Genomic DNA, 13,478 nt, shown 5'->3' with positions numbered 1-13,478 from the left:
GTGTCAGGACAACAGGTATAATCCATGTGTTTGTACTAAAGGCTGAACCCAGGACCCTGAGCACTCTACCACTGAGGTACTCCCGATCTCCAAACACCATTTTCAGGGAAACAAAACCAAAACAAAAGAAACAAAACCCCTTGAGCCTTATACAAGCTCAGGGCTTGATAGCAGCTTTGACTCAGGACCACAGAAGCCAACATCTAACATATCCAGCACTGCCAGTCAGTATCACTTACCCCTTCAGTTTTCTGCTTAAAACAAAATATCTGGAGCTGTGGGGACACAGCTCTGTCAGTAAAGTGCTTGACAAGCAAGCACAGGTTGACCTGAGATCAACCCCCAGAGCATGCCTAGAAAGTTGGGCACATCAGCACATTCGTTATTCCAGCGTCAGGAGGTGAAGGAAGATCCGTGAGGTCACTGGTCAGCCAACCTAGCTGCAGTTGAGGAGCTCAAAGCTCAAAAAGAGACTCGGTCTCAAAAGTCAAGGTGGATCATGACTAAGGAAACATGACATCTAAGGGTATCCTCTGCCCTCTGCACTCACACGTGCGCGTGTGTACCTGCATGCACACAAGCACACAAGCACATCCCCACATTTTAAATAGTCAACCACTTCTGAGCCAAAGTGGAAGCTCGAGATTTCAAAGATGAACTGGGAGTGTCTGTGTGTCTGTTTCCAGAAAGGACCAGCTGGGCTTTCTCTGCCAACCAAGTATGAGACAAAAAAAAAAAAAAAAAAAAAATCCGAGCCAGGGGAAGAAGGCCAAGCCTATTCCAAAGAGCCACAAATTAAAAAACCAATTATGCAAGGCTTGCTAAAATGTCAGCGGACTGCCTTTACATTTCCAGTCTCTAAAAACACTAGCAAGCTTGGGCCAATGTTTACCCAGCACAGCGCTGGCTTGACGCAACTTCAGATGTTCAGGCTAGAACAAGGATTATGTCTTGGTTCCTTTTCTGAATACCCCTTGGAGGACCACTTGTGCTGGAGAGTGACCTGTCCTCTAAGGTCACCCTGGGCCCACAGACTCCAGTTCACCTCCACCCAATCGGAGAAAGCTTTGAAATGTCCCACGGGCCCCGAAGATGGTGGGAAGTCGCCAGGAGGTTCATGAGTTCAAGCCTGGGCTACGTAAGGTGGCTCTGAAAGTAACAAGGGGGTAGAGCCGGCCCTGGAGCTGGGAAGGATGTGGATGTTGGAGGTATAGATGCCTGAGTCACTTCCCAAAAGATCCAAGGGCACCCAGAGCCTGCTAAGTATATGGAGCCCCGAAATTCCACACTCAGTGTGTTCTGAGGTAGGGAGGTAGGGGGGTGGGATAGGGCAGGGCAAAGTAGAGCTTGGAAAAACCTCCCAAGCTATAGGGATGTTCCACCACGTTCTCTCTCTTCCACTTTCTCTCCCCTCCCCTCCCGCCCCCCCCCCATTTAAATTAAGAAATAAAAAACCAGGGAAAGTAAGGCTTAGAGGACAGAGCACAGAGGGGGTCAACACGGTTAACAATGTGCACCTCAATAAGGCATGGGCCATACAAGCCCGTGAGGAGCTAAAGGACCAGACAGAAGATGTAAATTGTAAGATCAGAGCCCCGCACCTCAACCCACAGCACCCACTCACACCCCTGCTGCTAAGACCACAGTGGGAAGTGGGCCCGTGAGAGACAGCAAAGAGGGCAGTGCAGAGTGGGACATGGTGACATGGAAAGTGCGTGTGCATAGAAGGGTGTCTGCCCAGAGGGGCCAGAGAGGGCTGCTTTAAAAGAGAAGTCTAATTATTGCAACCCATTCAACACACACACACACACACACACACACACACACACACAGAGAGAGAGACAGAGAGAGAGAGAGACAGACAGACAGACAGACAGACACAGATACTGACACATACAGATACACACAGATACACAATGCACACAGATACATACACATACAGACATACACACACACATATATATATACACACACAAATACAGACACACATGCTTACACATGTTGGGGACAGTCACTATAATGCCAATGCTCAGTTCCAGATGGGAGGAGGAGTTTCATGAGTTCAAGCCTGGACTACATAAGGAGGCCATAGCTTAGGGGGAAAAAAAATCAAAATAAAGGAGGAGGAGGAAGAAGAGGAGAGGGGAGGGCAGAGGAGGGAGGAGACCACTGGACTCAGTCTGCAGGCTGACCCCCAGACCAGCCTGATTGATTGTTTATAGCCCGTTCTAGATCACCCAGAGCAGTCTCCTTTTGAATCCTTAAGCTTCCTCCAGACACTGTGGCGCAGTCAGGGACTTACAGGAGGGTCTCATCCAACTAGGGCGAGCGAATGTTTGGTGTGTGGCTGAGTATGCAAGGGAGAGGCATCTGGCCTCCTTCTCTCCCAACTGAAGATGCATTCTGGGCCACCAGGCCACAGCTGCCCACTGTAGCAGGGTTGACATTTCCAGATCAGAAAGGACTAGCTAGCTAAGAGGTACCCCTATCAGAGGACACAGTACACAACATAACAGGAGGGGGAAAAAAACCTATAGTCTTCTAGAAAGCAATGTTGCCTTGAAAAGAAGGGAGAGACAAGAAAGAAGCATTGTCTCTTAACACACACACACACACACACACACACACACACACACACACACACTCACTCAACAGGACAGAATGACCCTATAGTCCCTGGCCAGTCACCAGAATGAACACAGCATTTCACCAGATGAGGATGACTGACCACTACCTGGCCTTTAATACTATGAATTAATTGCCTTCCTTTTTGTGATGCTCACGACCATAAAAAGCTCCAAGAGAGGAAGGAGTCTATCTCCTTTATTGATAGTTCCAACCTTGGTACACAACACAATGTTTAGCACGCAGGAGATACTTAGCGGATGGACTGCAGACAAGTAATTGGCCCCAAATCATTTTAATATCGTGTCACCTGCTAATACTGCCCAACATCAGCACAAAACGCTTTGTAATTCACGACCCGTTGCTTAAGTCCTTTGACGTTTTCTAAACTGAAATTCTGTGTGTGTTTGGATGTGGTCCAGAAGAGCGCTGGTCTTTGCAAGGTGGATGCAAAAGCCAATTCTGACAGAGCTACAAGCACAGGGCTTCCTTGGGACCCTGAGACACTCACTACTGAACCGGCCTCTTTGGACAGATGAGTGTTTTAGGGCTTAGTGTATCTGGGGTCCTCAAGTCAAAAAAGGGCTCAGTTAGAAGCCTGGGCAGGACAAGGGAACAAACATCACTGTGTAAGGTTAAACCCATTGGTTCCAGAGTCACATTGCTTATTTGTTCTCCTAGCGGGTGACCTTGGCTGTACCAACTATAATGACAATCGTGACTTCTGGGCTGCGGAGCAGGCTCGGTGGACAGGAGAACTTTGTACAAGTCTGAGGGCCTGACACGGAATCCCGCCAACTCTTGTAAAATCGGGACACATAGGCTGAGCATCCTCCCGGAGACTGGAGGATCTTCCAAAGCCTCTGAGCCAGCTAGCCTGACACACGCAGTGAAAAACAGAGACCCTGTTTCAAGATGGACTGTGGAGGACTGAGGTTGCCCTCTAACCTCTGCACACAAGCCGTGACACGACAGCACCGACATCTACACACATGGATACACAGAAGGCCGAAGGGGGAGGACAGACGCCTGTGAGACAAAGGGGGGAGCCTCACAAAATGACTACGCCTGCTGCCTAACTCAGGGCAAGGGAGATGGAATTGGGATGACCACAGCTTAGCCACCACGTCCAGGACTTGGCATGCCTCTGGCTGAGCATGAGCTAAGTCACTTCACCTCCATCCTAGACCTCAAATTCCTCTTCTGTTATGGGCAGGACATGGTCACATGACTAGCTAGGGAATGAAAGATCAAGTGTGGTAAGAACTCCGCACAGGCCCTTGGCCCGGTCCATGAATGTGAGCTGGTGACTTAGCATCACTGCACAAAGTTGTACGAGCCTCAGATGCCAATGGGAAAACCCACAACGGATGTTTGCCATATACAAACAGGTCTTCCGCAGAGCTTCGTCAGCTGCGAGGTTCTCCACCAGCTCCAAGAAAGGGCTCCTAACCCTTCTGTGTGACCTAGGGAACATCTGGAAGTACGTTCTAGAGGCACGGCTGGCCTTCTCCTGGGAGGCACAAGTCAGCAGGTCCTACTGCCTCTCTGCCCCCACAATGCTGCAGCCTGACAGTGAGAGAGGGGACATGCAAATATACCCTAAAAACAGCCTGTCATCTTCACGGCCTGGATGGTACACGTCTGTGGGTGCCTGTGAGGACAGAGCGTCACTCTCAGGTACAGGGCATATGCCACCAGTCTGGGGGTGGCTGTGAAATGTAAAAATATCCTACTCCGAAATGGGTTTTTTCCTCCAAAAAAAAAAAAAGGAAGCTCCCCCAAGGCCTTTGGGGGAGACGACAAGTGGAACGTATTGCTCCCCAGTCAGGTCATGGTGGGGACAAGGCTCACCAGAGGCTGCTGGTTTCATCATGGCCTCAAAGTTTAGTTAGCAGCTCTCATAACAGAACCATCCGGAAAGCACCACTTTCCGGCAATGGGCCTAGGAAGGTGAGGAACCGAGGGCCAAAAGACAGGGTCTTCCATTACACAGGTTCTATTGATAGCACATCCACTGACAGTGAACTGAGGAATAGTCAGTCAATTCCCACGTTAGAATCCAGAGTCTTTAGGAGACACCTCTGATGTCTTTAATCCATGCATCTCAAGCCTGGAGGCTCCAGCAGGGACCATGCAGTAAAGGGGAATGAAGACGGCAAGTGGGAGGATAGGTGACCCCAACAGGAAAAGCAGCCTTGTGGGCCTTGTGGGGAGGCCTCAGTGTCCACAATAAATAAGAGTGAGCTAGATGGTGGTGGCACAGGCCTTTAATCCTGCGCTTGGGATGGGAGGGTTGAGGGTGGGAGGAGGCAGGAGGATCTCTGTGAGTTCAAGGCCAGCCTGGTCTATGGAGTGAGTTCTGGGATAGCTGGGTCTATACAAAGAAACTCTCTCCCAGAAAACAGAAGGGGAGGACAACTCTCTCTATTCGTTTGGTCTTTGTGATGCCTGGTGGAAGCAGCGTGTGACCAGATTTTCTAATTTTTTTTTTTTTGTTAACAAATTTAAGTGAAATATCAGTTTGGGTTGCTTTTAAAACACCAAGCAGGCCAAGCCAAACACATCTGAAAGCCAAATCCAGTGTGCAAAGAGAGAGCTTGCTAACAGGGCAAGCCCTTAGAAGCCTTTCTCAGTAGCTTGCATGGTACTCACACCGAGAAAGGGAACAGAGAGATCAAAGGTCAGTAAATGCACACAGTGTGCAGCCTGACACCTTCTCCATCCAGAAGCCCCCATCTCCATAGTTTCCAGTTCCAGTCTTTCAAGCTCTGAGTTTCCACAGGCTAGAACACACACACACACACACACACACACACACACACACACACACACACACACACACAAAAACACACACAGCCACTGCCTACTCCCAGCCCACTCCAGCTTCTCCAGCTTTCTTTACCTCCTATCCCTGGCTCCTTCCAGGTGGTAGCTTTTGGAGAAAATACTCTCTGTAGGAGCCCTGACCAGGGTAGGCCTCTGGGTAAATGCCTACACTGGTACACTGGTACCCGTGCTAGGGACTGCTGCCTCTCACTAGTCACTGGGGAACAGCTGCCCTGACACAGTGTGGTCCTGAGAGTAGCAGGTGCAGGAGACCTCGGGATGGGGTGCTCCATAAGTCAGTCCTCAGCAAATCTCATCTCATGCAGATGGTGCTGGGGACTGAAACCACACCCACCTTTGCATGGTAAAGAGGAAGGCCATACCATCCTTTTCCTAAATTCCCTTGTTCAGCTCCAAAAAGGGCAGATGTGATATAACCAGTGATTTTATAAAGAATTCAATCCTCCCGATGCTTTTCAAAATAAATACACATCTCCATGACCTCTGTTGGTCCTCCCAGCACCCGAGAGAGACTGCTGAAATAGTATTCGCTTTCAGAAATATCACTCTCCTCTCACCTCCTAGACCCACAGGCACGGTAAGCCCTCCTGCTCTAGCCCAGTGCAGCTCTCACTTGAATGCACGCATGAAACCCCCAAAGCAATACAGGTTCTGACACAGCATGGCTGGGGTAAAGCCTGAGCCCCCCGTCTCTCCTGCTCGTTCTCAGACCACACATTAAAGAGCAAGGCCAAGGGTCCAAGGTGTGTTTAGAAGCAAACCTGGAAACACAGGCTTTGTCTGGAGAACAAAGGTCTCACCTCACTCTTCACGGGTTGGGGCCTCTTGCCCAGTTTCACCTCCAGGAAGTGCAAGGGCGCAATCATCGCCCCAATGTTGCGGATGTCAGCGTATTTCAGCTCCTCTGTGGTCAGAGCAGAGCTGGGAAGTCCGGTGAGGGGGCCGAGCCCTGGCAGAGAGCCTGCGGTCACTGAAGGGTCTGGGATCTGCCCAGGCATCATAGCAGGAGGAGTGGCAGGCCGGCCTGGAGGGGCTGGAGAAAGCAGGATGGGAAGGTTAGCTTGAGGAGAAAAGGTTCTGTGAGCTGCCAAGGCCCATCCTTTCTCTCACTGGGGTTCCCCTGAATCCTTTCTCCTCCTGCTCTTCCTGCCTGTAAGCTCCAAGTCCCTGTGATGCTAGGAAACTCAGCCAACTGACTCACACTAAGGCCATCCATCTCTGGTGTGCAGGAGAGTTGGCCCTTCCTAAAGGCGATCCTTAGCCCAACTGTGGGCAACATCTATCCGGCCCTGGCTTGGTCCCAGACTGCTTGTAGTCTTCCCACCCACCTCACCAAGCCTGGCCAGAATCCCTTGCAAGACAGAAAGATCTCCTTGAGATGCTGCACAGTTAAAGCTGGTGAGCTGGATTTAAAGAGCAGTGGCAGCCTCTGGAGAGACGGAGCATAGCCATGGAATCTGAAGCACCTTCACACCTGTTCAAGAGGCAGCTATTTTTGGTCTGGCGTGGTGCCTCCCCTCAAATCACACATCCTGCTCTGCACACTCGTTAAGACAGCATGAATACAAGATGAACCTAAGCAAAGTTAAAGGTGACTGTGTATGCGTCTGAAGCCGGAGGAAGAGTCTGGGGTAAAGAAGACAGAATTAATTTGCATGTACTTTCTCCAGGCACCACCAGAAAATTCCTTCAGGAACTCTCTATCCTCAGAGCCCCATACAAGGAAAGATAGAAGCAAACTTGAAAGGATATAAAATGGGGATGAACGCCTAGGGAATTCTTATTTCTTCCTTCCCTTTACTGAGGGAATCTCACGGGTAAGACAGTCATTTCCAGGCATGGATAGGAAGGAAGAAGTCTGTCAATAAATGCAGATATATCTAGTCCTCCATCCGTCCATCCACTTATAATCCTTTCACCCATCCAATTACTGACCAGCTCTCAGGAGCCAGCAGGCACTACAGCATAGATGTCAAAGGTTCACAGCCTCGAAGCAGCCTTGTACGGAACATTCTAAAACAAAACCATTCATACATTCCAGTGCTGTAAGGGAAATAATTTCTCCTTCTCCCCACCAGTCTGCCCAAGTCCATAAAATCCGATCTTTACAGTCTCAGAAATCAAGGTGGGTGGGCAATTGATGAACATGTGTTCTGTATCCATCTGTCTTTTTGTGGAGGACACATAGGTAAGGACAGGGGAGCTGGACGTCTGCTGGGCCAGGCTTCTCGGCTGTCAGAGTTCAAGTACTCATAAGGCCATGATGTTTCTACTCCTTCGTAAGTGACCCCGGAGAGAGACCTACCCCGTCCTCACACAATTTCTCAGCTCTAGAGTGAAGGCAAGAGTACATCTGGAAGCCTTAGATCCATGAAAACAGAGTACATTTAACTTCTGCAGGTAGAGTCTGCTTTCCTAAGTTTGGGGCCTCCTTATTTTTATTTTTTTATTTTACTTGATGTGTAAAAGTGTCTTGCCTGCATGTGTGTCTGTGCACTGTGTGGGCATGGTGCCCTTGAAGGCCAGAACTAAGTGTCAGATCCCTTGGAGCTGGGGTTACAGACAGTTGTGAGCTGCCATGGAGATGCTAGGATTCAAATCTAGGTCCTCTGGAAGAGAAGCCAGTGCTTTTAATCGCTGAGCCTCTCAAGTCCCCTGGGCTTGGTTCTTAAAAGCACACAAGTGATTGGCACCTTCAAACTACAGACTCCAAGGAATGTTACTTAATCTAAGTCAGTGGTTCTCAACCTTCCTAGTGCTTCGACCCTTTAACACAGTTCACCATGTTGTGGTGACCCCAACCATGAAATCTTCGTTGGTACTTCATAGCAGGAATTTTGCTACTGTTATGAATTGTAATGTAAATACTGGTATACAACCCGTGTGCAAGGGGGTTATGACCCACAGGTTGAGAACCACCGATAAAGGCTCACATGGATGGTAGGTTGGTCATTCTTTCAGAACCCACATGGCCTCTGTCCATCAACTCATCTACACAGAGTCCTTCCCTTGTATCCAGGTTGGTATTTGTACCCAGGTTCTTTCATCTGAGCTCTACCTAATATAACCTTAACATCTGGTCCCTCAGCTCCCTGGATACAACACACCCTCTTCCCACCCCCCAAGAACCCAGTGTGCCCTGGGCCACCTCAGAAAAGAATCTGAGACTCATTCACTTTGAGGGTCAGTCTCAGAGATGAAGAGAAGGCCCTGAACTGGTCTAAACCACATCCCCATTTTGCACAATAAGACTGAAGCTCGGAGACACTAAACGATTCGCCCAAGGTCACACAGCCAGATGAGGGCAAAACCAAGACCAGACTCTGCTCCCTAGTTTTAGGACCCTGACTTTTTTATTTCTCCTTAAGAGGTTCAGGAGGCGTTAATGCCTTCAGTAGAAGGCAGTGTCTCCCAGGAACAAACGTTCATGTAGGAGCCATAGTAGAGGACGCTCTGTTTCCTATGGAGACCCAATTCTAAGAAGTCTCCCCTAATAACACCAAAGCAGTTTGAGTAGGAGAAGCCCACATGAAACAAGCCTGAGGCCTCTCCCACATGAGACACTTTAGCCCCAAGATGGTATCCAGTGACAGAGAGGGGTCTGCGCTGTAGAGGCTCAGAAGCTAGAACTGAAGGAGGCATCCAAGGCACCCTTAGGCAAGCCGCCATCTCCCTAAAAGAACAGGGAAGGGGCAGGTACCAGGTCTTCCTCCTTTATGACCAAGCTAGACCAGTGCCCAGCTATTCTACCACCTGGAAACAGGTCATGGCTGACTGTTACAGGCAACCCCCCTGCCACTATCATTTCTGGCAGCCAAGAAACAATGAAGGAAGCCTTGTTGAATGAGTGACTGTGTAGCTAGAGGAACAACAGCAAATTCATGGCAGCGGACTTTAGGACATAGGGGATGGAATCTTCCGGGTTCTCTGTCAAGCCACGGTTTCCCCTCCGGGCTATTCATTCCCGTAGAAGAGCCCAAGAGAGAGAAAGCCCCAAGGGCTTTGACGCTTTCTTGCCTCAGCTATCCCTTCGAGACGGAAGTCAGCCCTCCTTCTGTTCCCGGAACAGTGGGCTCTATTCGCAGCTTCTGTTTCTGTTCATACAGACGATATACATGAGACACTAACACACACTCCCAACAAATAGTGACTTCTCTGCTACTGAAGAAGCCACCCCTGGGAAGAGCTGCCCCCCAAATTCTTGCCATTCTCCTATGAATCCATCCGAAAGACAAATTTTGACCAGGAGACCCAAGCTTTGTAGAAGCAAAACTCAAGCTCTCCTCCCCCCTACTTGGAAGCCCCTAACTGCTCAGAGGCAAACCACAAAGTCCTTAATACATGCCATTCCTGGGAGACAGCCGCAGCACTGACATTCACCAGGGAGAAGTCATCTCAGCTGTCTGGGGAGGCAAGGGGGAAGGAGGAGGACTGAGGTGCTGCAGCAAAATGGGAACTCATTAACTGCGAAGCCACCGGTTGGCCATCTGAGGCCAAAAGGCAGCTCTGGTGTTTTGGAATACAAGACAATTCCATGGGATTTAGGAAATCTGTAAGAGCAGAAGGGGTTGGACATGGAAGGAACTCTCTAGAGCGAGGAGGAATTTCCCACTTCAGCGAAGACACAGGAAAGATGACATGAGGCCAAGTCATCCACTGAGCCTGGTCCAGACGGAAGCGATTTAGAGGGAAAGAAGTACGTGCTGGATGCTGGGGAAGAAAAACCTTCGTTTTCCTTCCCTTCAGGGCCTAGGCCGTCTGCAGTGCAGACACACACCCTCCATGTCTCCGTGAGTAGCTAGGATCGTGAGTATAAACCAAGCTCCCGGCACAGGCAAAATGCCCCATTTGAGTGTCTGTGTTTTGCCTCAAAATACAGGATCAAACCCAAAGTGACTTTGGAGATTTGTGACACTAGGGATAAATTGGAAGTGAGAGGAGGAAAAGAACCCAAGGCAGGTACGTATCAAGGCATCACCCGCTATTCTGTACGCAAACCCAAAATTATGTTAAAAAGAACGGAAAAGGGCAAAAGGAAAACCTGGGAGATGCCCAAAACCCAGTATAAAGAAGACTTTTAGCAAAAGCTCAAGAAGTCACGGGGACCCTCCTTGGTTGTTGTAGCGCTAAGTCGACGGGAAAGCTTACACAGCCCCCTGAAAGCCAGCTTGAAGAAAATGGGCCAGATGGGCTCAAGGGGAAAGAAGTGGAGGAGGTATCTGGTATTTATACGTCTGTGCTGACTTCCTCGGGGACTTGGAAGAACACAGTTGGGCGCTGCGTTGGGTGTGCAGAATAAAAAGCCACAAAGCCTTTCCAGGCCAAAAATACCCAGTGGCAGATACGAACACAAAGAGCTCTTCCACTCGAGAGAATGAAGGTGGTAGTGATTTACTCGGCTTCTCCGCCCCTGTTCTCATTTATCATATGGAAAGCAATACAATAATACCCCACGCCTTTCCGCGTGCCTGTACGTCGTGGTTTGACTCTGGCAAGCTGCATTCGGAAAGGTCTCTCCTTAAACAATCAGCATCTCCATCCAGAATAACAAAAATAATGAAAAGTACTAGAGGAGAGGAGCAGAGGACCTAACTTCTAGAACAACCCCCCCCCAAAAAATGTGAACTCCCTGGGTCCCTTAAGACAGGGCTCTCCGGATAAGCAGGCAGCCTGGGCTGGCCAAGAGAACGGTGTGCAGATAGTGTGCAAGATGACCTCAGGTCTGAGACTCCAGGCTGGGAGAAGAGAACAGAGCAGACAGTGAGCGAGGGTACACCTGTAATCCCAGGAACAAGAGTGGAGCCCAAGTCACCGGCAGGGAGCAATGATCCAGAATCGGGTGACTTGGGAGCTGGATTCTGGAAGATTCCCAGAAGGGAGGAAAGGTAGAGTAGGACCCCATGGAAGGGGGACAGAAAGGTGGCAGGCCAGTGACCACCAAGTACAGGACCAAAAGTTAGGAATCTCGGAGGGAGCGAGATATGGTGGGGTTAGAGAATTTGGTCAAAGTCACACAGCTAGCAAGTGACGCCAAGCGTCTCCTTGGAGCCACAAAAATCAGGCGGTGATTTATTTCCGGCGATCTGAACGGCACTGCCAAACAGCCTCTGAAACCAAAGAGACCCAGAGGGCAAGGAGCAAAGGGCGGAGAAGGCGCCTGGATGACAGGAACCCAAACCACAAATGCTGCTCTTGCAAAGGCTGCCCTGAACTCTACAGGCGGGCGAGAGGGAATCAATGGAGCCGGATGGCTGAGTGTGAAACTTCGCTCTCTGTGTGACCCAATACAGCTCTCTGCCTTCTCTATGTATCACTTTCACCGCTATAAAGTGGTAGTGACATCATTTGCCTTGTAAGGCAGCAGAGAAAATTAAAGTACTTAGTTCTCACAGAGCATATGGAACAACGTTTTACTTGATGGGTGGGAAGTCAGGGTAGTGGTCTTCCTTCCTTCCTGCGAAGGTGCCAGTACCAGATGACCCCCCTCAAGATAACCTCTAGATCGTTCCTATCTAGCAATGGTCTCTCTTTCCAGAGTCACAGTCTCCTCTTAGGATTCCCTGCTCTCCTTCCCAGCGCTAAGTCCCAAGAAGGCAGAGCCATATCAAATGCTGACAGTAAACTAGAGGACAGAAAGGAAAGGTGCTGAGTCACCGCTGGCTGCTGGCTATGACAGGACAGAAAGGAAGCCGGACACCTGCAGCTTCCTCAGTTTCTCCTAAAGCGTCCTGAAAATTGCAGGTCAGAGTGCACCAGCACGCACCACACTGTTGGCCACGAGCTCCACTGGCTGGCTAGGGCTCTGGCCCTGATCCAAAAGCAGAGTGCCAGTTTCTTTTACCTCTTTGGCTGGTCATTAGGGATTACTCCCCGGGTAGTCATGAGGAGATGGAGAGAGGCAGCTGGGGTCAGAAGAAGCCACAGTATGCTGGCAGGAATGGACTCTGCAGAGCTGTCCCAGCCATGGAAGACGCTGGAACGACTCTCCAACAGCTCCAGCCCTTCCCTGGAGACCAGAACGATGTCTTCCACAGAGCTCTGCCTGAAAATGCAGCTCTAGCCTCTGCCCATAGAGGCTTAATAAATGACACCAAATCCTTTCTGCAGAACCCAGGGAGTTCTATTGGGAACCAAGAAGGACCTACTGCTATCTATCTCTCTCCTCTCCTGCCTCCCCTCAGCTCTGTGCCTCGGGGAGACAATACAGGGTATAGACACCATTGTGTAGGATGGCTTTGGTCCAAGAAAAGGGAAGCCCTGGCCAGCTAAGTTTTAGAGATGAAGGCCTACCACCAAACCCCATGGGTTGTATGCAGATCTAATGGTGGGCTCTGGCCAGGCCTCCCGCGACCAGCGAGTGCAGAGAAAGACTAGAAATTCCAAGCCTAGATCACCTAGGCATTTGTCTCTGCTAAGTCTTAACAAACCACACACACACACACACACACACACACACACACACACACACACACACACACACTGAGCTTGGCAGCCCCTGAGCTCAGAGAGCTGGTAACACAAGCCATGGAGCTGACTGCCAAGACAAGCATCAGAAGGAGCCAGACCCAGTTTCATTGGCCACCATACGTTGCATATGGCCCAGGACGCAGCCAAAAGAGTGTTCTCACCCTCCTCAAAGGCATAGGAGACCCTCTGTTTTCAAACACACCTCCACAGAGCCTTAATTAAAGGAAAATGGAAAAATAGCAAGCCTGTTGCTCTCCCCCTGCCTGCAGGGGCATTCACACACAAACCCTTGCACGGTTATTCCTTCTCTCTTCCTCACATTTTGGGTCTCAAGCATAATTCACTGCCGTGGAAAGAAAGTCTGCATTTTGCTGAAGAAAAGAATCAGAGTTGTCCCCAGCCCTGGAGGGTCAGAGGGGTCAAGGAGAGCTGGAGCTGAATGAATAAAAGGCAGGCCAGCCTAGCGTCTGTGCTGGCCTCTTCCTTTCCAGAGTGGATAGAGGGAGAGGAAGTTAGGGAGATGGCGAGAGGGAGTA

The 13,478-nt window shown here is 50.0% G+C and overlaps 1 protein-coding gene across 1 annotated transcript in view; it reads right to left on the bottom strand.

Moving 5' to 3' along the window:
* Jdp2 (Jun dimerization protein 2) overlaps positions 1-13,478 on the bottom strand; it is a 42,092-nt gene that overhangs the window by 25,797 nt on the left and 2,817 nt on the right. Inside the window, exon 2 of the mRNA XM_032908167.1 lies at positions 6,276-6,508. Coding sequence (XP_032764058.1) covers positions 6,276-6,508 — 233 coding nt within the window. The remainder of the gene's footprint in view (positions 1-6,275; positions 6,509-13,478) is intronic.

The sequence above is a fragment of the Rattus rattus genome, chromosome 7 (genome assembly GCF_011064425.1).
Source record: "Rattus rattus isolate New Zealand chromosome 7, Rrattus_CSIRO_v1, whole genome shotgun sequence".
In the NCBI taxonomy this organism is placed as follows: Eukaryota; Metazoa; Chordata; class Mammalia; order Rodentia; family Muridae; genus Rattus; species Rattus rattus.
Note: the sequence above shows the minus strand (reverse complement) of the source record. Positions and strands in the feature narration are given on the sequence as shown.